Here is a 23296-nt window from a genome sequence, read left to right on the forward strand (position 1 = left end):
GTCTGGGGGGGGGGGTCTGAAATCTCCCACTATTTTTCGCTTCCATTTATAATTTAATTTTGGCGGTGTAGAGGAGTAGAGCTGACCGCCATAAATAAACATGCCCCCACCTCCTCCTAAATAAAAAAAAAATTTTTCACCACCCGAATGGCGAACCCCCCCCCCCCCCCCAACCTCCAAACAATATTGTGATAACCAAAAATAACGTCGCGCGAGCTGAAAAAAATTGGCAAGATGGCAGTCATCTTGGTCGAAAATTTAAAAGTCGTAAAGAGAGTTACTATTTGAAATGAAATAAAAAGCATTTAAAACTACTTAAAAACAAAATGAATGATGCAGGTAGTTTGCAAAGTAACTTTTATTGGCTATTAGCTATAAAAAGGGGAGTGTCCAATTGAATAGCAATTGTCTGATATAAGGAGTTCCCCAGCATTGATCAAAAGCTGATTGCTTTCTGGTTGTTCCCACTTTAGATTTAGTTTCACTTTCATACGAAAAAGCTCAACACGCACGAGGCCAGCCGAAATAGGAAGAATTTTGTAAAAGTCGATGTAAATAAATCTAGACGCGACGCGCGTTTGCAAATCGTACATATTATTATCTAGGGAGTATATAAACGGTTCTAAGACATAGTAAACCTCTCCCCCCACCCTCCCCCGAACCCCAGCGAAAAAAGCCTTTCTTGGACATACAAAAATGCGCGCACAGCATTTGCTTTTTATATATATATACTAGCGAGGGGTACCCGGCGTTGCCCGGGTGTTTGGAGGTGTGTGTGGAAACTCCGGGGGTGGGGTGGTTAAAAAAAAAAGTAAATATGAGGATCGAACCCAAACCCTTGAAGCAAAGTTGTAAATTAAAGTGTGAAAAAAAAAAAAAGTGCGACGTTAACCATTGCCCCACCGCGAGATGCTAACGGAAACACGTTTGAATTTATTTAATTACTTGGATTTAGCAGGTGCCCGTTTTAATGAGTTAATGAGGTCAAGTTTGACTGCAGGATTTCATTTACTGCTGAATGCTTTTTTTTTTCCCTGCAAGATGTTATAGGAAAAAGACTAACCCACATGCGGCGAGCGACAAATATTGAATATTTATCTTCCCAAAATCGAGCAAATTAAATAGACATGTGAGCTTCGTTGTTAACTGCGAGATATTATGATTTATGTGATATAAAAAGTTATGAAGCGAGCGACCGCTTCTTTGAAAAAAGCCTTTTGTAGACACACAGGAAAAGCGAACACACATACATACATACATTCATTTTCAATTTTATATTTATAGATAGATATATAGATAACATTTATTTATTTGTTGTATATTTGATTTTTTTTTTTTTTTTTTTTTTTTTACTTTTTCAAATTGCAGTGGATTGTAAAACAAACCTCAAATTTTGTTTTGAAAACTTGAATGATATGTAGAAACGGCCTTGAAAAACTGTTAAATATTCATATTACTTGGATGCATCGGATGATTATTCTCATCTTGAGTATGATCGAACTCAGGAATTTGGACGGAATTGCGAGCGGAACCCTTTATTTACTTCACGGGGGGTAGCATACTTTTGTTCCGTCAGCTATGAAGATAGATGCCCTAAGTAATTCGCATTTATATTTTTCAGTCGCCCACACTAAGAATTGAACCTTCAACCTTCAGGAGAATATCATTTTTTACGATTGATTTTTTTCAAGTACTCTAACCACTGCAGCACGGACATTGAAAATCTATATGAACTCTGAAAAATATGTTAAGTTACTTAAAATATTTTGTCACGGAATATGTTTATTATTCATCGTCCAAACTTTTTTAAGACTGATCTTATTTTACACCCCAGTTAGATCATTGAAGTTGAGCAATGTTGAACCTGGTCAGTACAAGATGAGTCTGGTGTTACCAGATCAGGCTGTCTGAAGATATTGACTTCCTGAGACGAAATGCACCTAATATTGATATTTTTTGTTTTTCTACATCCTTTTGCAAAACTTAATTATGTTCTGCAACCCCCCCCACACACACACACACTTTTTCCTTCTTCCCATTTCCCCTTTGTATCTCCCCCCCTCCCACTCCCTGACTGGTTTCCTAACTTAAAATGTGCCAAACATTAATACCCTATTCCTTCTCCCATTGCAAAAATCATGTTCTGCAGGGCAGGGAACCAAAACGATAAAATCCACTATAAAACAACTAAACCAATAAGTTTCCAGACTTTTTTGTACAGGCATTTACACTTGTCGTAGACTCTTGAAAATTCAGTATGTTGCTATATATCTTAACAAAATAACCAAACCAAACCAAACAAGATGACTGACCACTTGGAAATTCTAGACGCCGTATGTCATCTCCACTGACTGGGATATGCATACTGATTTTTCTGTATATACTAGCATGGCTACCCGGCATTGCACGGGTGGGGAGAGGTGGAAACTCAGGCTATTGAGCAAATTTCAAAAAAAAAAAAATTTGTTTCAATCAAAATTGCAGCGAGTACCTGTGTAAGCACAAAAGAAAAAAAAAAATTAGCCGCAGGGTCGAACCTGTAGCGCGAAAGAGAAAAAGGAAGTGAAAAAAGCAACTGCACAAGCCATCTCAGCCATGACGATTTATGATGTCACGGGCCTTTGAAATAATCTATAAATATAAAAGCAAAAATGTGTGTATGTATGTATGTTCGTTTTTTTGTGTATGTCCGAGAAAGGCTTTTTTCCGAGAAGGGATCAGTCGACTCACTTCTTCTTAAAACTTTTTATATCACGTCTAAATGATAATATCTACGAATTAACAACGGAGGTCGCCTGTCTATTTAATTTGCCCGACTTTGAAAAGATAAATATTCAACTATTTTCGATCGCTGCATGTGCATTAAGCTTTTTTCTATAATAAAAGCAAAACTAATTCTTTGCAGCATTTTCCTGGAAACGTCCGAAAACAATCAGCTTTGATCAATGTGGAGTTTCTCATTATATCAGAAATTGCTATTCAATTTGGAAAATCCTCTTTTTATGGGGAGCTGGTTTTCTCCACAGCATCTTGCGGAAGCAAATAAAAAAAAAAAAAAATCTTACATCGCAGTAAATAAAATACTGCCCCGCAGTCAAAGTTGACCTGATTAAGTACGAGCACCTGCCAAGTTGTAATGCTTAAATAAATTCAAACATGTTTCAGTTACTATTTTGTGGTATCCTAGTGGTTAACGTCACACGTTTTTTGTTTTTTCTTTTCACACTTTAATTTCCAACTTCAACTGAAGGGTTTGGGTTCAATCCTGCATACTTACCTACCAAAACATTTTTTTATCCCCCCCCCCGACACAAACACTTGAGTGTTTTGATTTACCCAAAACCACACACACCTCTGAACGCCTGGGCAATGCCGGGTACTCCCCGCTAGTGTTTTATAAACGTACATTATGACTGGCATAAAATGTTGATGCAAAAAAGTGACATCTTGCCAAAAACGGCATAGAATTAATCTTTTTGGCCAATTTTTAGATATTTTTTTCAGAGAGATTGATCCTTCTAACAATACAAATTTTGTCATGGTCTGATGCATGTATCAAAGGTTTCTGGCAGATATACAAACTAACACACACATTTTCCCATTTATATAATAGATAAAAGGGGTACTTCCACAGTTATGAACCTGCCATTTCCACAAAGTTACTTGTGTGTGCCTGACAAATGACGGGAATAACCAGAAACAGCTAGGTGGGCCATATTACAAAAAAAAAAACCCACAAATTGTTACAACCCCCACCCTTCCTCCCCATGTTATGAATGGTGACGACCACTGAAATTCACGAAGTAATACATTGGAAAATAATGTCTTTCCAGAAAACTACTTGTCGCTTGTTTCCGGTTCTTCTCGTCATCCGCTGGGGACACCCGAATAACTATCATGAAAATCGCGGCGAAGTACCTAAAAAAGAAAGTGGTCATTTTTCGAAAAATGAAAAAAAATAAATGAAATGTTGTTCATATTATTTGAATTCATCGAACTACTGTTCTCATCTTGAGTGTGATTTTCACAACGTTTCGGTCGATGTAACCTTTGACCTTTTGCAGGTGTATCTTGTCAAACTCTGGAATGTTTCTGTCGAACTCTGGAATTTGGACGGAATTTCGAGTGGAACCCTTCGCGCAGTGGTTTAGAGTACTTAGAAAAATCAATTGTAAAAAATGACCTTCTCCTGAAAGTTGAAGGTTCAATCCTCAGTGTGGGCAACTGAAAAAATATAATTGCGAATTACTTAGGACCTCTATCCAGTCATAGCTGATGGAACAAAAGCACACTACCCCTGTGAAGCAAATAAAGGGTTCCATTCAAAATTCCATCCAAATTCCAGAGTTCGACAGAAACATTCCCAAGTTCAACAAGATACACCTGAAGAAGGTCAGAGGTTACATCGACCGACATGTTGTAAAAATGACACTGAAGATGAGAGCAATAGTCCAAAGAATCCAATTAATACAAATAACCAATCCTCATCTCAAAAATTCACAAACGTCATAAATGAAACTAAAATAAAACGTTTTTTCAATTATTGCATGTCTTGGATCCAAAACAAATTTATTTTATTAATATCCCATCTTTTCACTCGCTCATTATTATTTTGCAACTTAATCCCTATTCACTACTTGGAATTGTTGAAACGAAACTAATTGATAAGAAAAAGAAAAAACTATGACTATTTTGATGCCAACATGTTTTTTTTTTCGCCCTACCCAGATCAGTCTGCAGTCGTGATGGAAGTCGACCATGACAATCAAGAGGTGTATTCGGAAACTATCCAAATCCAACAAATGCCGATGCTGGCCTCCATGCTCGAACCAACAGAAGAGGAAGTGGCTGCCAGACTAACCTCGCCTATTATGACCACCTTTATTGATACAGACAAAATAGCTTTTGAAAGGTAAGAGGACCCGTCTACTTAACGTGCACATACATGCATCGCAACACAATTTATACAAGAATACTTATACAGAATAGAAACTATTATCATTCGTATATTTGTTGACATATTCCAGGCAGTTTATGTAAACAGCTGAAAGATTTTTTTTTTTTTTTTTTTTTTTTTTTTTTAAACGATGGCCAACGAGTGAACAGTTAAAAATTACGGGGGGGAAAAAAAAACATCAAAAACAGTCATCGTATTTTAATTTCAGTGAAAAAAAAAAAAAAAAAACAACTCGTGCAGTTTACAAACCATTCTGAAATGTTATTATTTAGGAAGCTATTGTTAACATGAGGAGGTGGGGGTAGTCTTTTAACTATTCTATTCTTTCACCTAACAATTTGATAAACAAGATATACCGTAAAAAAATATTGAATAAACGAAAGATATCAGAGGTACTTTTGCATTTACCGATTCACAGTTTCCACAAAGTTACCCGGGAATAACCAGAAACAGCTGATCACAATGTGATACGAAGAACGCTTAGGCTGATCTCAATGCTAGAAACAAATAACTAATGAGAGTGATATTGAATGCTCTGCTAGGCTTTTTTAGTCAATAAGGATGTAAGCAAACATTTTTTTTTATTTATATGAATTGGAAGACAGTTTAATTAAAGAAAATTATTCAGAAAAAGACAAAACTATACCAATGCTAGCCTCCAAGAAATGGTAAAAGCCAGTCTTACTAATTTATTGTTGTTGGAGGGAAATGGAATATTTTCTGGCCTGTAATAGATTCCTTCCTCAACCAACAAATGGTAGCATAAAAAAACATTTCTGAAAAAAAAAAGCTTTCCTTACATCTATTCTTCCATTTTTTTTTTTTATCCATTTTCATATACAAAAAAAAAAAAAAAAAAAGAATAAACTACACAACTTGTCCTTAAAAGTTTTTTTCAAAAACTTGGTCAAAACTATAAACAAAACCAAAAAAAAAACCCAAAAAACATTGAAACATTTATCAAAAAAACTTTTTTTTTTTACAAGCAAAAAAATTAATTTTTTTCCATCATTAGACTTACTGTGTGAAGATGAGGATAACAATCTGCAAATAAATAAATAAAAAGAAGACAGTGTTACTAATTGGAGAGACACATGTGTTAAGTTTCTGTCAAAAAATAAATATAATAGCAACATTCCTGGTCTCTAACAGATTCCTCATACAACCAACAAAAAGTAGCATAAAAACATTTATGAAAAAAAAAAAAAAAACGTCTTCCTTACAACTTTTCTTCCATTATTTTTTTTATTTGTTTTCGCACAAAAAAATTACAAATTTTTTTCCTTAAAAGTTTGATTGAAAAATATTTAATCAAAACAAAACAAAAAAAAAACATTAAAATAAAACAAATCTCATCGGTATGCCCTGTATTTAAGAATTCAGATGATCAGTCATCTCCCTCTCAGTACAGACCAATAAGTCTCTTGTGTGTCATGATTGTTACTTGAATCTGTATTAAATACCACCTCAGCAAAAATAACCTTCTTAGTGACATGCAATATGGTTTCCATTCTGCTAGATCTACAGTGGATGTGCTTATGGTTATTTCTCATAGGATTAGCGAAACTCTCGATGGATACTTCCTTTCTAGGGCAATTGCTCTGGACATATAAAGGCCTTTGATAGAGTACGACATAAAGGTTTACTTTACAAGATCTTCAGCTATGGTATAGCTGGAAATGTCTTTTCAATTATTAAATCATTTCTCTCTGATAGGTTCATAAGTTAAGTGATTGATGGGCAGAAATCAGCTCATAGTATTAATGCTGCAGTCGCTCAGTGATCCATCTTGGGTCCAACTCTCTTCCTGATACACATTAATGATCTTACAAATCACATCCTTACATCATTCGTAGACGTTTTTGCTAATGACACTACCATCTATGACACCACATCAAAGGCCGTAAACAACCAAGTTCTCTCTGATTCTCTCTCCTCTGATCATGTGATACAATGGGGAAAAAAGTGGCTGGTTACTTTTAATACATCTAAAACCAAGCTTCTATCGTTATATCATCAACGTTCTGATCCCCATCTGGCATCAATTGAAATGAATTACTCTCGTCTTGGGGAGGCTCCATGTTTTGACAAGCTTCTGGGCTTGACCTTTACTCCTGATCTGAAATGGAAGACGTACATCAAATCTGTTGTCAAGGTCGCTGGAAAAATGATGGGATCCGTCTATCAATCCAGTAGATATCTACCTGCTGATGCAATTCTCTAGGTACGTCCAAGGATGGAGTATTGCTGTCATATCTGGGCAGGAGCTGCTAGGAAGACCTTATCCTGCCTTGACAGAATTCAGAATAGACTTTGTAGCCTCGTAGGGGATGCCCTTTTCTCTTCTCTGCAACCTCTTTTGCACAGAAGAGATGTTGCAAGCCTGTCTATGTTTTATTATTTTCATGGCAAATGCTCGTCTGAGCTCCAATCTATGGTTCCTCCTCGCCATTCACGAGAAACATGTGTTTAGCTGTAAACACTATCAATAATTTCCTCCACTCTTTATCTGTGCCTAAACCTAAACATAGATTCCATGAACAAAGTTTCTTTCTAAGAACTGTACACCTGTAGAACACTCTATTTACCTGCTTTCTAGCTGACTACAATATGGCCGTCTCCAAGTCCAATGTAAACAAGTTCTTGATGAGCCGTTCCCCTTAAGCAATCCAATTTGCAAAATTTACACTTCTAACGATTACTATGATATTGTCCTTTTGACCAATGTACACTCTTTAACCCTTATCCTCGCGTGGCCTCTGGGCCTTGATAAGTGGTGATTCCTTATTTTAAAAAATAAAAATTTTACCAGCAAAAAAAAAATAAATATTTTTCCATTAGACTTATGGTAGGTGTCATCGGTAGACATTTTCCTCATAAAAGTATTAAGATATTGCAATTTCTTATAATAATATTAAAAATGTATAATTATTACTATAAAAAACATTAAAATTAGAATGTAAAAATGTTCTTTATTTAAGAGTTTCTCGAGAGTTCTAAATATAGAATATACAGGGTGGAACGATAAAAGTGTCACCCTAAAGAAAACAACACGACAGCTTTATTTTAAAACTTTTATTGAAAAAAAAAATCAATTATAAAATACGTTTTTTTTTTTTGTTTTTTTTTTTTATTACATTTTCACCCCAAACAAGGCAAATTGCCACTTTGGTGTAGGGGGCTACTATCAGGGGCAACAACTACTGGGGTACTATGTAGGGATTTGGGCAGCAAGGTGTCGGTTCACGTTACACTTGAACTTCTGCATGTCAGTACTGTTGGGGAAGCAGGGACCTGGAATGGAATTCCAGAGTCTTGCGGTTCTGGGGAAGAAACTATTGGAGTAAAAAGATCTTTTACATCTAGGGACCTCTACAGTGTGGGGGTGGGATCTAGTAGCCTGTCGGGTTTGTCAAGGGTGCTCGCGTCGTGGGGGCACAAGTGATTGCAGTTCGTCAGAGCATTCACCACTAAAATACTTGTAGAAAAGGCAGAGGGATGCAACATTTCGTCGATGGGACAGAGGCTGAAGCTTAGACGCCAGTTCAGGGCCTATCAGGTTTGCGACTCTCTTTTGAACCTTGTCAAGGAGCGAGAGACTAGTAGCAGATGCACCAGCCCAGATGTGGCAGCAATACTCCATACATGGGCGAATGGTGGCCTTATAGAGGTACAGGATACTTTCGGGTGTTAGTAGTTTTCTAGCACGGTAGAGAGAGCCTACCTTTCTTGCAGCGGCCCTGGCAATGCCTTCAATGTAATTGTTCCAACTCATGTTTCCTGTGAACGTTAGGCCAAGGAGTTTGAAAGATGGACTCTCAGATGTTTAATGCCTCCAGACTTAAACACACTAGTTCATGTTTTTTTTTTGTGTGTTTATTGTATTTTTATGTTTTTGTTTTTATCATTTGTTTGTAGCGGTTTAATAGTTATGGTTGGCTCAGTTGGCCGTTTGCGGTTTGCTCCCATCTTCTGCTAGGCACACCCGAGTAAGGTACTACTGCTTTATAAATTCCGTTTTTGGCATGAGTCTTGCTCGGCAACACCTGGCGGACGATGCAAATCGCTGGATTATACCGAGCGAACAGAAGTCAATACAAAAACGACAAAAGAAAAAGAAACAACTTATTCAATGAAAATTACTGTTTTATAAATTTATTTTTTTATAGTCAACTGTTTTTTGTTTTGTACGGAACAATTTTTTTCTTTGAATTAATAAATAATTTTTATTTTTTATTTTTGTATGGAACAATTTTTTTCATTGAATTAATAAATAATTTTTATTTTTTTTTGTATGGAACAATTTTTTTCTTTGAATTTATAAACAATTTTTTTTTGTATGGAACAAATTTTTTCTTTGAATTTATAAACAATTTTTTTTTGTATGGAACAAATTTTTTCTTTGAATTAATAAACTTTTCTTTTTTTTTTTTTAAGAAACAAAGAACAAATTTTGGAGGGTGGGGAATCTATACATTTTTGCAAAAGTCTTTTTCAAAGAAAATGTGTACTTTTTAATATTTGTAACAATTTTGGGCGTTTCACATTTTATGAACCAATTTCTTCCCAAAGAAAAGTGTTTTTGTTTTTGCAAGCAGCCGACAACAACGGCAAATTTTTGTTTAATGCATATTATGCAAAAATTTCTTCAAAACGTGAGGACCGTTTCCAGAGAGTTTACGGTGGCATCCAGCCTAGAATTATTCATTATCCTTGTCACAAGAATAAACACTTGTTTTTGCAGTGCGATGAAACTCTTCCTTTTCTTTGGAGTATTTTAAAAAGTTTTTAGGGGGCGGAATATGGCTGCAACATCTTATTTGAAGTTCAATTTTAACGTAGTCAATCAAAAAGATGACTTGCAGAAATGGCATTGCTTTTAAACCTCCCAAGGTTGTTTTTAATGTGGGGGAAAAGCAGCTCCCTTAAAAAGGAGGAGCTCTGGTAGTATCCAAATAAATAGTAATCGTCTCAATATGAAGGGTTTCCCCTACATTGACCAAGGACCAATTACAGAACAGATATTACCAGGCGAGGTATAGCAAAATAAATGAGTTGGTAATTAACTTAAGAATCACGCATACGCAGAAATGAACGTTGGTTTTTAAATCTGGCTAAAGGCCAGTTAAGCTTCCCACTTTCTGCTTTTTTATTTATTTGTTTCCCCACTTTGGCAGTATCCAAATAAATAGTAATTGTCTCGGTATGAAGGGTTTCCCCTACATTGACCGAGGACCAGTTACAGAACAGATACTACCTGGCTCGAAGGCTGGGCGTTGCTGTTGAATTCGATTAGTTTCGCTTTATTTATACGAGAAAGACAAACACTCGAAACGAGGGAATTTTTTAAAACTTGATCAAAAAAAAAAGATAGAGACGGTCTGTTGGCGAATCTGAGATATTATGATTTAGAATCTGAGATATTATGATTTAGAATCTGAGATATTATGATTTAGAATCTGAGATATTATAATTTAGAATCTGAGATATTATAATTTAGAATCTGAGATATTATAATTTAGAAAGTATAAGGAAACTTCTCCCGGAATCTAACTGATGCAAGAAGCCAGACATAAAATGTCTTTCATGGACATATACAAACGCGCACGGCCATTTTGCCTTTTCCCACTTTCTGCTGTTTTATTTATTTGTTTCCCCACTCTGGCAGTATCCAAATAAATAGTAATCGTCTCAGTATGAAGGGTTTCCCCTACATTTACCAAGGACCAGTTACAGAACAGATGCTACCCAGCTGGAAGGCCAGGTGTTTGCGTTTGAATAGTTTCACTTTATACAAAAAAGACAAACAAACAACCAAATATTGGTTTTGAAAAGGAGAGTATTTTAATTAACTCTTATTTGTTGTTGTCTATTATATAAATCTATTTGGTCTCCTTCCAAAAAAAAACTATTAATAAAATAATATTGGCACTTAATGTTTAAAATTTGAGATTTTATTAGAAACTAGACTATTCGTGACCCATTGGGCCAGTATGTTATATTAGTTATGGAATTAATGTATGAGCGTGACACTTGTGACGTAAAGAAAATAGGTTTTTTGTGACATAACAGAAAAATTTCTATGAAATTATATTAAAATGAAAAAAGAGTCGTTTATATAATTGTTTATTTTTGAAAAAAAAAAAAAACTTACAGCCATTGAACTATAAGTGGTTTGCTGTACTTATAGGTAAATATGCACTGAACAGATACCATAATACTTAAAGTTAAATTCAAATTTTGATATATCTGTTAATTTAAACGCAAAAAAAAAAAAAAAAAACAATTGGGACACTGAAAACATACACAGTAAAACAATACATTTTATTGTTGCGTTGATTATTTATATGTAACGCAAATTAAACAAACATATTTTCGGGGTTATTTACTTATGTTGGTAGTGTAGAAAAAAAATGTATGAATGCTTTTTAAGAAAGGTGTATTAAAAAATGGAGAATAAATTTTAAAAAAAAAACGAAGGGTGGTGGGTAAATCGCCGTTGTAAAATGCTCTTATGGTTGTCCACAGGTTAAAGTAGCTTTATTTGTAAGAAAGTTGCGTTAAAATAACTTAAACGTAATACGGAAATGAACGATGTAAAAAAAAAAAGTGCAGAAAATATTAGCAATTGTTTATTTGGATAATTTAAATGCGAAAAAAACATTGGGACGCTGAAAACATTCACAATAAAACAATACGTTTTATTGTCGTGTTTATGTACGCATGCGCAACCGGAAGTCATAAACCAGATGTTGAGTTACAACACCCCTTACAAGGTCATTTGAGTTTTATAATTATATAGAAAGCAGAAAACGATTTTTTTTTTTATATATAAAATAAATTATTTATTTACCTTAAGTAAGCAAACCTTTAACCTTATATGGTTCTTTTCAAGCTTTTCTATAATCATTTTTTTCATCAGAGATATAAAAATCTCTCACGGATGATCTGACTGTCTTTAATGTATCACGCATGGCGTATGTGACAAATATTATTGCATTAACTATGTTACGTAACCCATGTATCGCACAAGAGTCAAACCATTCTTGATGAACACCTCGACAGACTGCCATCCTTGAGAGATTTTTATATCTTTGATGGAAAACTATTTTTTAAAAATACAAAAAAACGTTTAAACAGCTTGCTCATGAGATAAATTTATTTTAAAGAAAAAAAAAATCATATATCAATTTTGTTGGAAGAAACCAATAAAGTGTTTAATTGTGGGTCCACAAGTATTTTATTTCAATACCTCTTTTAAGAAAATGTTGTTTACAGTGTGATTAAAAGTAATTGTTTTTTCATTTTCTAGAAACAAATCAGGGATCTGGGGCTGGAGGAGTGATCGTTCGGAGATTATAAATGGATACGATAGCAAGGTAAGCAAAAATTATCATGGCAAAAATCAACTGCAGATCCATAGTTCTCTGGAAGCCATTTTTTTTTTTTTTTTTTTTTTTTTTTTTCTTGGAATCTTTGTTTTTGGAACCACCTCTATGTAAATGCTCCAAACAAGCAGCAAAATCCCACACCTTCAGAGAACCTCTGAATCTAAAAGTTTCTTGTTTCAAACTGCTTGATTTTGGAATTCTCTTTCTGTATCCTGATTTCTCGACTTTATTACTGGTGCTACCAGATCAGGCTGTCTGAAGATATTGGCTTCCTGAGACGAAATACACCTAACATTGATGCTTTTTGTTTTTCTTCTTCCTTTTGCAAAACTTTATGTTCTGCAAAACTAAAAACAACCTACCTTCCCTTCCCTTTCCCCCCCTTCACATTTCCCTTTTTCCTTTTCTATCTCCCCCCACTTCCTGACTGGTTTCCTAACTTAAAATGTACCAAACATTAATACTGTATCCCTTTTCCTTCTCCCATTGCAAAACTCATGATCTGCAGGGCAGGGAACAAAAACGATAAAATCCACTATAAAACAATCAAACCAAACACTACAACTAGCGATTGAAGATACAAAAAACTTGAAGAATAAAAACTTCTACAAAATAATTGGATGCAATATGAATATTATTTCCAAAATAACCGGATTCGGCATTAAATAATCCGAAAAGGGTTGATAAAACGACCAAACCCAACTTTATTGGCATGCAGAAATTTAAGTATAATGTGAATCGGCATCTTGCTGCTCAACTCCCTATTTAGTTTTTCTGTTTGGAGTGAATATGAGTATAAACAAAAAAATAATTTACAAGTAAATGACTCCTAGGTATGACCTTAAAAGACATCCAATGGTGAGACTCTATTTTGAGACTGTAGGGAATGTGAAATTGCCTATTATTTAACATTGCTCCTACGTTCGCTTTTGACTGAAGTGGGTATAGCTGTCAGGGCATCTGGTTCTGCCAGATCAGGCTGTTTGAAGTTACTGGCTACCTGATGCAAAATATACCAAAAATTGATGGGGGTTTTTTTTTTTTTTTCCTTCCTTTTGCAAAATTCATGTTTTGCAAAGTTAAAAACAAAAACAACAAATTTCTTCTCCAAAACAATCAAACCAAACTCTACAAATAAATATTTGGAGATATAAAGAACTTGAAGGATAAAAATTTTTTTTTTTTTTTCCAAAATTACTGGATTCAGCATTAAATAACCCGAGAATTGTTGATAAGCCGTAAAACAAACCAATTAACAAGTAGATGAAATTTTCCATTTGTACAAGCAATTTATTTTTTGTTTAAACTCATCCTTTATTTTTCAGAAATTAATATTGTCTAAGGGTTCTGTTATGACTTTACACAATCTTCCATCTTTTGTGATGTTTACTATTTTGTGTGTGAATTGTTTTCTTATGAAAGTTTGGTGTTGAAAACAAAACCACCACTGCTGAAATCCTTAACAACAGTTTTAATCTACGTTGCTTTTGGTTTCCTGTTCTTCATTAGCTACAGGCTTTTTTGAGTTCATGATTTTTATCGCTGACAAAGGAAGATAAAACTAATCAATGGGACTAGGACAACAGCATATTCTTTTCATTGTTTTGACTCTCGAGTGTGTATCCATTAATATCTTATATGCTTTTATAAAGTGATGTGGTTCTCGGTTGTTGTTCTTGAGCCTCAGCTCTTAGCTGCACAGAGAGACAGCCTTGAGACCCTGGCTCTTAGCTGCACAGAGAGACAGCCTTGAGACTCTGGCTCTTCGCTGCACCTACACACTGCCTTGAGGCCCTGCTCTTGGCTGCACCTTTAGATGGTATTGAAGTCCGCCTCTCGACTGCACCAAGAGATGGCTTTGAGGCCCGACTCTTGGTTGCACTAACAGATGGCCTTGAAGCCCTGCTCTTGGCTGCATCACAAGACGGCCTTGAAGCTGGCTCTCGACTGCATCACGAGACGGCTTGGAGCCCCAGCTTTTAGCTGCACTTTGAAAGAGCTTATAGTATATGTGAGCCAACTAAGTGTCTTTATTCAATTCTTTTTAAGACAGAATTGTGATAGATTTAATTTTAGGCTTTATTTTTACTGACTTGTTCTTTTTTTCTTTTTCGGTAGGTGTTCAGTGCCTCAAACGTGGAGTTGATTACCAAGACAAGAACAGAACACATGAGTGAGGAGGATAAAGAACGCAGTAAAAAGATAAACAAAACTCCGCTCGAATCTTTTCTTGGCGTTGCGGAAGAAGAAAATAAAGCTCATGGGGCTACAAACGGCGTAAATAAACTTCGTTCAATTTTTCATTTCTTTCTGTCATATTAGTGGCTTGGCAAGACCACAAGGGGAGACAACTGACGCAGCAAGATCAACAAAAGTAGGGGGAGACAACCGAAGCTACATGCCAGGACACTATATATATATATATATATATATAGGCAAATTTGGGCATATTTTATCCATTTAAAAATATATATGTCAAAATTTTAATCATAGAATAGTATTATAATCTTCCAAAAGCCTGCAAATTTTCATGTAGTTTCGTCCCATAGAATCAAAGATATCAGCATTTCAATATTAAATTTGACTACGAGTGTGTGTATGTGTATATATATATATATATATATATATATATATATATATATAAGTAGATTGTAGTTTGCTTGAAGCATTGTTATATATATATATATATATATATATATATATATATAAATTTGCAGGCTTTTTGAAGATTATAATACTATTCTATGGTTAAAATTTAATGACAATTGGTATAAAAGAACCTATATTTTCAAACCAATAAAATATGCCCAAATTTGCCAACATTTGTATATAAAGTGTCCTGCAGGCCAGCTTCAGTTTTGCTGCTTCGGTTGTCTTCCCTGTAGCCTTGCCAGGCCACTAATATGAAAGTTTTTTTTTTAGAGGCAGCAAATATATAAATAATTTGTGTATGCTGCAGCCCTGCTGTTTTTACAGTATCAGCAACCACGACTCTCCAAATTGTAGAACCATAGTAATTTCTGGTAGACAAGTAAATACAATATTCCCCCCCACCCTCCTCCTGTGAGTTAAATACTAACCTGAAATTATTTTCTGAATATTCTCTGATCTTGAGCACGTAGTACAATGGGGAAAGGTGTGGCTGGTTACTTTTAATGCATCTAAAACCAAGCTTCTCTCTTTACATCATCAACATTCTAATCCACATCTGGCATCAATTGAAATGAATGGCTCTCGTCTTCAGGAGGCCTCAAGTTTTGACAAGCTTCTGGGCTTGACCATTACTCCTGTTCTTAAATGGAACACGTATATCAAATCTGTTGCCAAGGCCGCTGGAAAAATGGTGGGATCTTTCTATCGATCCTGTAGATATCTCACTGCTGATGCTATTCTCTATCTATATAAGAGCCAGGTACGTCCAAGGATGGAATACTGTTGCCACATCTGGGCAGGAGCTGCTAGAAAGGACTTGTCCTGCCTTGATAGAGTTCAAAATAGACTTCGTAGCCTCGTAGGAGATGTCCTTTTCTCCTCCTTGCAACCTCTATCTCACAGAAGAGATGTTGCGAGTTTGTCTCTGATGTATCGTTATTTTCATGGAAAGTGTTCAACTGAGCTTCAATCTATGGTCCCCCCTCGCCAAACTTTCACAAGAAACACTCGTCTAGCTGTAAACACTATCAATAATTTCCCCCACTCTTTATCTGTGCCTAAACCTAAACGTAGATTCCATGAACAAAGCTTCTTTCTTAGAACTGCACGCCTGTGGAATTGTCTTCCGTTTTCCTGACTACAATATGGTTGTGTTCAAGTCTAAAGTAAATAAGTTCTTGATGAGCCGTTCCATATAAGTTATCAAATTTACCAAATTTTCATTACTAATGATTACTATATTGACCAATTTCTACTGTACACTCTTTAACCCTTATCCTTGAGTGGCCTCTGGGCCTTGATAATGTGGTGATGCCTTTGTAAAAAAAAAAAAAAAAATCAGCGCTGTACATAAAGTAAAGCTGCAAAACGGAAGCACCCCAGAGAAAATTCATCGGCAAAATGTGTGGAGTAAACCAAATGAATTACTGAGAGATACTGAAGGAGCTGCCACTGTATTCACTACAATGTCGAAGAGAATAATATATTTTTTTTTTTTTTTTTACATAGACGTCACCACTTATCAAGGCCAATAGGCCACTCAAGGTTAAAGAGTGTAGAGTAGTCAAAAGGACAATATAGTAATCGATAGTAATGGAAGTTCGGTAAATTTGTTAACTTAAGTGGAACGGCTCATCAGAAACTTGTTCACGTTGGACTTGAAGACAACCATATTATAGAAAGCTGGAAAATGGAAGACGATTCCACAGGCGTGCAGTTCTAAGGAAGAATTATCATCATTTATATAATAGAACTCTGGGATACGGTGGCCCCCTGGAATATGTTTTTTTTTCTTCAGGTTACTATGTGGGATACAATGTTTTTCCGGACCTTGGTATTGGTATTTGCCCCACCTTACGGTGTTATTTCTAGTGTTATTTGATTACATACATGTGTATTATATACTGTACTTTATTTTGTTACTAATTTTCAATATATACTGCATAAAATTTTGCTGAGGCCCTGCCATATGGTGATTTCACCTTACAATCCTGACCCCGAAAAGATTAAGGCCGTATCTTGGGGGTTCTACTATATATAGAAAATCTTGGAAGGAAGGGGTCCGAAACACAAGAATAGTAGAAAGAACCCACCAGCAGCGAGGGAGGATATCTATATATATATAAATTTGTATTCCTGTTTGTTTGTTTGTTTGTTCACAATTTGATTAATATATACAAAAGGTCCATTACTTTAATGCTTTATTCATTCCTATACATAGTATGATTTGTGTAAAATAGACAATTGAGAGATGACGTCATTTGCATATTACATTAAGGAAAATAAATTTATTAAATAGCGGTGTGTTATTTATTGTTTATAGTGAGAGAATTGTTTTAAGTGTTCTATTTAAGTTTATTATTTAAGTTTGATTTATATTGATAACATATTTAATTTAATTTATTTTTACCAACAAAACAGTTTGAGTTATTTGAGTTTTGCGTTATTTCCCTTTTTGTTTGTTTTCTTTTTCGGCAGATAATCAAACTAAAAATGATTCACACAAACTTTCAAGCATTATTTTTGGAATCAGTTCAAATAAAATAATTTCCGTGATTTCGCAATTAACGTTTTGGTCCAGTGAATTTTTATTTTAAAATCAACAATCCAATTCAATTACGATTCTTTATTTAAAACAAAAAACAAAAAAAATTATTACATTTTCGTGTTTTCATTCGTTCTTTTATTTTTGAAATTTTTGTTGGGGTAACGATGTAGTTGACATATAATAATGAAAAACTGGTTGATATTCTTACTATAGCAGATGTGGCCAAACCGAACTTTATGTCGACCCTGGCAACGTTGGGTATCCATGCTAGTTCTATATAAAAACCACACCTGGGAATACACAGAGGATAAAGTCCCTCATCTACCACAGCTTCACTTATGGTGGCACAAGCACATTCAACTGTACTCTTGCCACAATAAGAAATATAAGGAGAGTGTCCTCTTACTCTTTGAAGAAACAAATTGACATCTGGCTGGAAAAGATACCTGACCAGCCACTAACACCAGGCTACCCTAGTCCCAACCTCAATAGTCCAGTTGACTGGACCTCCGTATGAAGTGGACAGTCTGGATGCAGTGGAGCTCCAGCTCATCTGTGTCAATAACCGATGGAATAACACGAACAAACAAACATACAGCGCCTCGTCTTCCTAAATGGTCACCGATCAGGCACATTGTTGCTTAACTTTGGTGATCTGGTGAGATCCGGTGTGTCAACATGATTGTGCCGTGTATGTGTATATATATATATACTGCGTGTGTATATAAATAGACGCTCTTTTACAATTTGTCATTGTTCTAAGGGAGACAACCCTCTTTTGCTAAGAGATTTGTTCATTGTTGGTGCTTCTGCAGTTTAATTAACCTTATTTTCGTAAGTAACGCGCTGAGATTAGCTGAGCAGAAAAACGTTTAATATTTCACAAATATGCCCCCAATGTAAATAAAATGATTGTGAAATATTGAACGGTTCTTCTGCTCAGTAAATGTTGGCGTGTTACTTGTGGAAAAACGGTTAATTAAACTGCAGAAGCACCTGTTAAAAAACTGTTCAAGTTCTATAATTGAATATCCCCTCTCCAAAAAAGAACAAAAAGCATAAACCACTCGTATAAACTTACTGACAGCATTATTAGTGTCCTAAATTATGAGATGAAAAAAAAATGAACGAATGTCTTAGTAAAAGAGAGTTGTCTCCCTTAGAACAATGACAAATTGTAAAACAGCGCCTATAAATGAAATTAAAAAGGCAATTATTTTTACAATATCCTAATTTTTTATGATTGAAAACTTTTCATACAAACTTTTTAATAATTTTCTTTTCCTTCTTGTTTTCCCTTTCTAGCCAGATATCCAAACCCTATCATACAACCCGTCCTCGATTAAGCCAGAGGAATATTTTGATGATGAATGTGATCTTCAGGAGCGAGATATTGGACGGCCAATTGAACAGAGCAGTAAAGCCCAACGTTTCAAGGCGACCTTGTGGTTGTGCGAAGACTATCCCCTGTCCTTACCTGAACAGGTCGTCCCCATTATTGACCTCATGGCTGCCAGTAATGCTCATTTTAAAAAATTACGAGACTTTGTCACTCTACAATTACCAGCTGGGTTTCCGGTTAAAATTGGTGAGTGCCGTCTGGACAGGAACCAGACTCTTGTATGCACTCTTTTGTGCAGTTTATCATATATTGTTTGTCTTATCAAATAGCATTACTTGCTGAATTTTTCATTGTGTGTGTGGGTGTATTTATTGTTGGCATTTTTTTAGCGATGTTAACAGCTGCGGATACTGATGTCACGAGTACGATCCTGACCTGTGCTGACGAAGGCTAAAAGCTAGAGAAACATGTGTGTCCATAGGTATACTTTTATGCACATAAAATATTATTATTTAATAAAAATAAATATGTCCCATAAAAGAATAAGGGCGATCTATATATATATATATATATATGTATATGATGCTAGTGCACTTACTGATCCGCGCTATTTTTTTAAATCGTATTTCCAAAGTTTTATGATGTTTTTTTATTCAATTGTAAGGTTAAAGTATAGAATAGGTACAAAACACCCTCCTCTCCCCATGTTAAGAATGGCTTTTTAAATAATAACGTTATTATTTCAGCACGGATCAATAAGTGCACTAATACTATATATATATATATATATATATATATATATATATATATATATGAATAAAAATAAGTATAAATAAATTATAGCTCTTAAAAAAAAAACTCCAAGGTAGCGGAAAAAAAATAAAAAAACAGCGTTTCAAAGTTGTTAATATTGCTAAAAAATGCCAATAATAAATCTTAACTTTATAAGTGATAAAAAAATTTTTTTTTAAAAAAGTGCTTAAACTGGTGATTGACTGTGGTACATTGGTTAAATATCCGAATGCGGATACTGATGTCATGAGTTCGATCCTGACCTGTGCTGACGAAGGCTAAAAGCCAGAAACATGCGTGTCCATAGGTATGCTTTTATGCAAGTAAAATATCATTTAATAATAAAAAATAAATAAATATGCCCCATAAAAAAAATAAGGGCAATCTATTCATATATATCTATATATATAATAGGCAAAATGTGTGTGACCAATTTGTGTATGTCTCGCAAAGGCTTCTTTCGCACACGCTCCTGGGGTCATTACGATCGCTTACAACTGTTTATATAGCCCCTAGATAATAATATCTAGAATTTGGGAACGTGTGTAGCGTCTAGATTTATTTACAGCGACTTTTACAAAATTATTGCTATTTTGGCTTCTTACGTGTTGATTTGGCTTTTTCGTATAAAAAGTGAAACTAATTCAAAGCTAACACTCTTATCGGCATTGCGCCGGGAAACGTCCAGAAGCAATCAGCTTTGACCAATGTGGGGGACATACTCCTCTCATATCAGACAATTGCTAATCAATCTGGACAATGGGGAGCTGGTTTCCCCCTCCCCAACATCTGTTGGGGAAAAACTTAGTTAAACAAACCCAAGTTAACTGCATGATTCTATTTGACCTCAATAATTAGGTCAAATACAAGCAGCAGAGTTAACTTTTATTGCTGCCACCTGTCAATAGTTAAATAAATTCAAACGTGTTTCCCTTGTATGTCTCCGTGGCCCAGTGGTTAACGTTGTACATCTTTTTTTCACGCTTTCATTTCCAACTTTGCCTCAAGGGTTCGGGTTTGATCCTCATACTCACCTACCAAAATTTTTTTTTTATTTTACCCCCACCCCCACAGTTTGGATTTACCCAAAACCACACACACACCTCAAAACACCCGGGCATCGCCAGGTACCCCCCGCTAGTACTTTAATAAATCAGTCGATTTTCTGTAGGCTGTTTTTGAACCCAGTCAACGACGGGTACTTTTGCTAGTATATCTATAAAAGTGGAAGTGTCTGTCTGTCTATGTACATTTCCCTACACAATAACTCTGTGAATTTTCAGTCTACAAGGTATGAAGATTTGAGAAAATCTTTGTAATCTGTTTTCGGCCAGAAATTTGGCTGTTAAGGGGTCAAAGTTCAACGATTTGACCTTTGAGAACTCTACCAAACTCCTCTGCCAATTTTGGGTCTAAACATTTGAAATTTTAGATATAGGTTCCTTGGACATGAATCTAACTTAATAACTTGATTTGAGCCCAAAACAATAAATCTTAAGGGGTCAGAATAGGGGTCAAAGTTAAAAAATTAACCTCTGCAGTCTCTACCAAATTACTCTGACAATTTCTAGTCTAAACATTTGAAATTTTACATAAAGGGTATTCAGAGATAGGACAAGCTTTTTAATTGGTTGTGGTCGAAAATTTGAGCTACCAATATATAAATGTATGTATGTTTGCATGTCTGCCTAAAACTTTCGACAGAGGCAATGGATTTTCACAAGCTCGACCCTTCAGACAACAAATACCTAAAAATTGGCTAAAAACATTAATTTCTTCACTCTCAACTGGGCACTTTATTACAGGGAGCGGTGGCTTTTTTCGCCAATATTCTCGAAAGTCATCCTCTCTTTTTGATAGTCTAGGTTTAATTTAGACCTATGTCACTGGCGGTGGTCGTAACAGCAAAGACGTCATGTTTCTCCCGTTCTTTTCCTCCTTCGCCTGCCTTCCTACTATCACTTTTTTTTTTTTTTTTTTTTTTTTCTCAACACACACCTCCAAACACCCGGGCATTTTCGTATAATAAAACTAAAAAAAAAAACTGCCCTGCAGTCGAAGTTGACCTCATTAAGTCGTCAAGTACGGGCACCTGCCAATTCTTAATCTATATATATAAAAGCAAAGGTGTGTATGTATGTATGTTCACTTTTTGTGTATGTCTACAAAAGGCTTTTTTTGGCCGTGATTCTCGGTTGGCTCGCTCCTTAAAGCTGTTTAAATAATATCTACGACTAAGGAACTCGGGTCGCAGCTATCTTTAATTTACCCGACTTTTACAAGCTATTTTCGAGATATTTTGTGATCACGTAGCGGGGAAAAACAGAAACTGGTTTCCAGCACAAAACTAGGTTAAACACCACGCGACAATGCTCTCGCACCTGTTAATTTCACTTTATAAACGTCAACTTAACGCACTTATCAATTCATCTGTTCCCGTGGTCAAGATGGTTAGGTCGCAGGGTTTTTTTCCATTTCCTTTTCACCTCCGCGTTAAAGGTTCGGAGTTCAAGCCTACCTTTCTACTAAAACTATTTTTTTTTTCTTTTACACCTCCAAACATCCGGCCAATGTTTTTTTTTTTTTTTTTTAACAAGGTTGTTTTGATCTAAACCCCCCCCCAACACACACACACACACACACACACACACACACACACACACACACACACACACACACACACCCCTCCAAACACCCGGGCAACGCCGGGTCCCCCCCCCCCCCGCTAGTACTTAAATAAATTCAAACATGTTTTCTCTACTACTTCTTGTTGGCCCAGTGTTTAGCGTCGCACATTTTTTTTTTTTTTTTTTTCACACTTTATTTTCCAACTTCACCTCAAGGCTTCGGGTTCGATCCTTCCTACTTACACCCCCCCCCCGACACAACCACCCCGGCAAGAAGTCTTCGCTCATTCTTTTGTTTTGATTTACCCCAAACCACACCTCGAAATACCCGAGCATCCCCGCTAGTATTACATAATATTCATCCTAATTTAATTCTTTTCATTATCAATACACAATTTACATAAATTTTTTATTATCTTTTCTGATTATTTTTACATTCGTCCACCGTACTTATAACAAAAATGCTAGTTTATTTTAGTCTTTTACTTTATCGCCACCGCATTTGTGCTGATGAGGAGACAGTATTCAAAAAAAAAAAAAAACATTCATTGTCAATTATTGTTAATATTAATGAAATTAATATAGTTTCCGAAATGAGCGTACACTCAATTTTATTGTATTTTTTGTTTTGTTTTTCATTTTGAATTATTAATCTTTATCCTTAATATTAATATGGCCCTAGGATAAATATACCTATTGAGCTTATGATATATCTTCGTTACTATGAGCAATGTTCCTTTTAATGTATCAATATAGTAAATTAAACTTTGCTCTTCTAGACTTCCGGTTTAATTCACTTTATACATTATATATATATATATATATATATATATATATATATATATATATATATATATGATAAAAATAATGGAAATAGTATTCCGACAAAATAGAGAAATAAAAAGAAACCGTATTATGTGTTCATCAACGTTTCGTCTTTATTTCGAGACTTCCTCTGGATGACGGCCCTGTCGGTGGGGCATTAGA

The 23296-nt window shown here is 35.2% G+C and overlaps 1 protein-coding gene across 2 annotated transcripts in view; it reads left to right on the forward strand.

Annotated features, from left to right (window-relative positions):
* The window catches only part of LOC145269263 (ankyrin repeat domain-containing protein 13D-like), a 148788-nt gene that overhangs the window by 82849 nt on the left and 42643 nt on the right, over positions 1-23296 (forward strand). For both annotated transcript variants that reach the window (XM_080124888.1, XM_080124889.1), the window contains exons 7-10: positions 4729-4912; positions 12270-12336; positions 14467-14625; positions 18854-19136. In XM_080124888.1, the coding sequence (XP_079981014.1) occupies positions 4729-4912; positions 12270-12336; positions 14467-14625; positions 18854-19136 (693 nt within the window). The remainder of the gene's footprint in view (positions 1-4728; positions 4913-12269; positions 12337-14466; positions 14626-18853; positions 19137-23296) is intronic.

This window comes from Euprymna scolopes, chromosome 45 (genome assembly GCF_053919585.1).
Source record: "Euprymna scolopes isolate OS-2025 chromosome 45, ASM5391958v1, whole genome shotgun sequence".
Lineage (NCBI taxonomy): Eukaryota > Metazoa > Mollusca > Cephalopoda > Sepiida > Sepiolidae > Euprymna > Euprymna scolopes.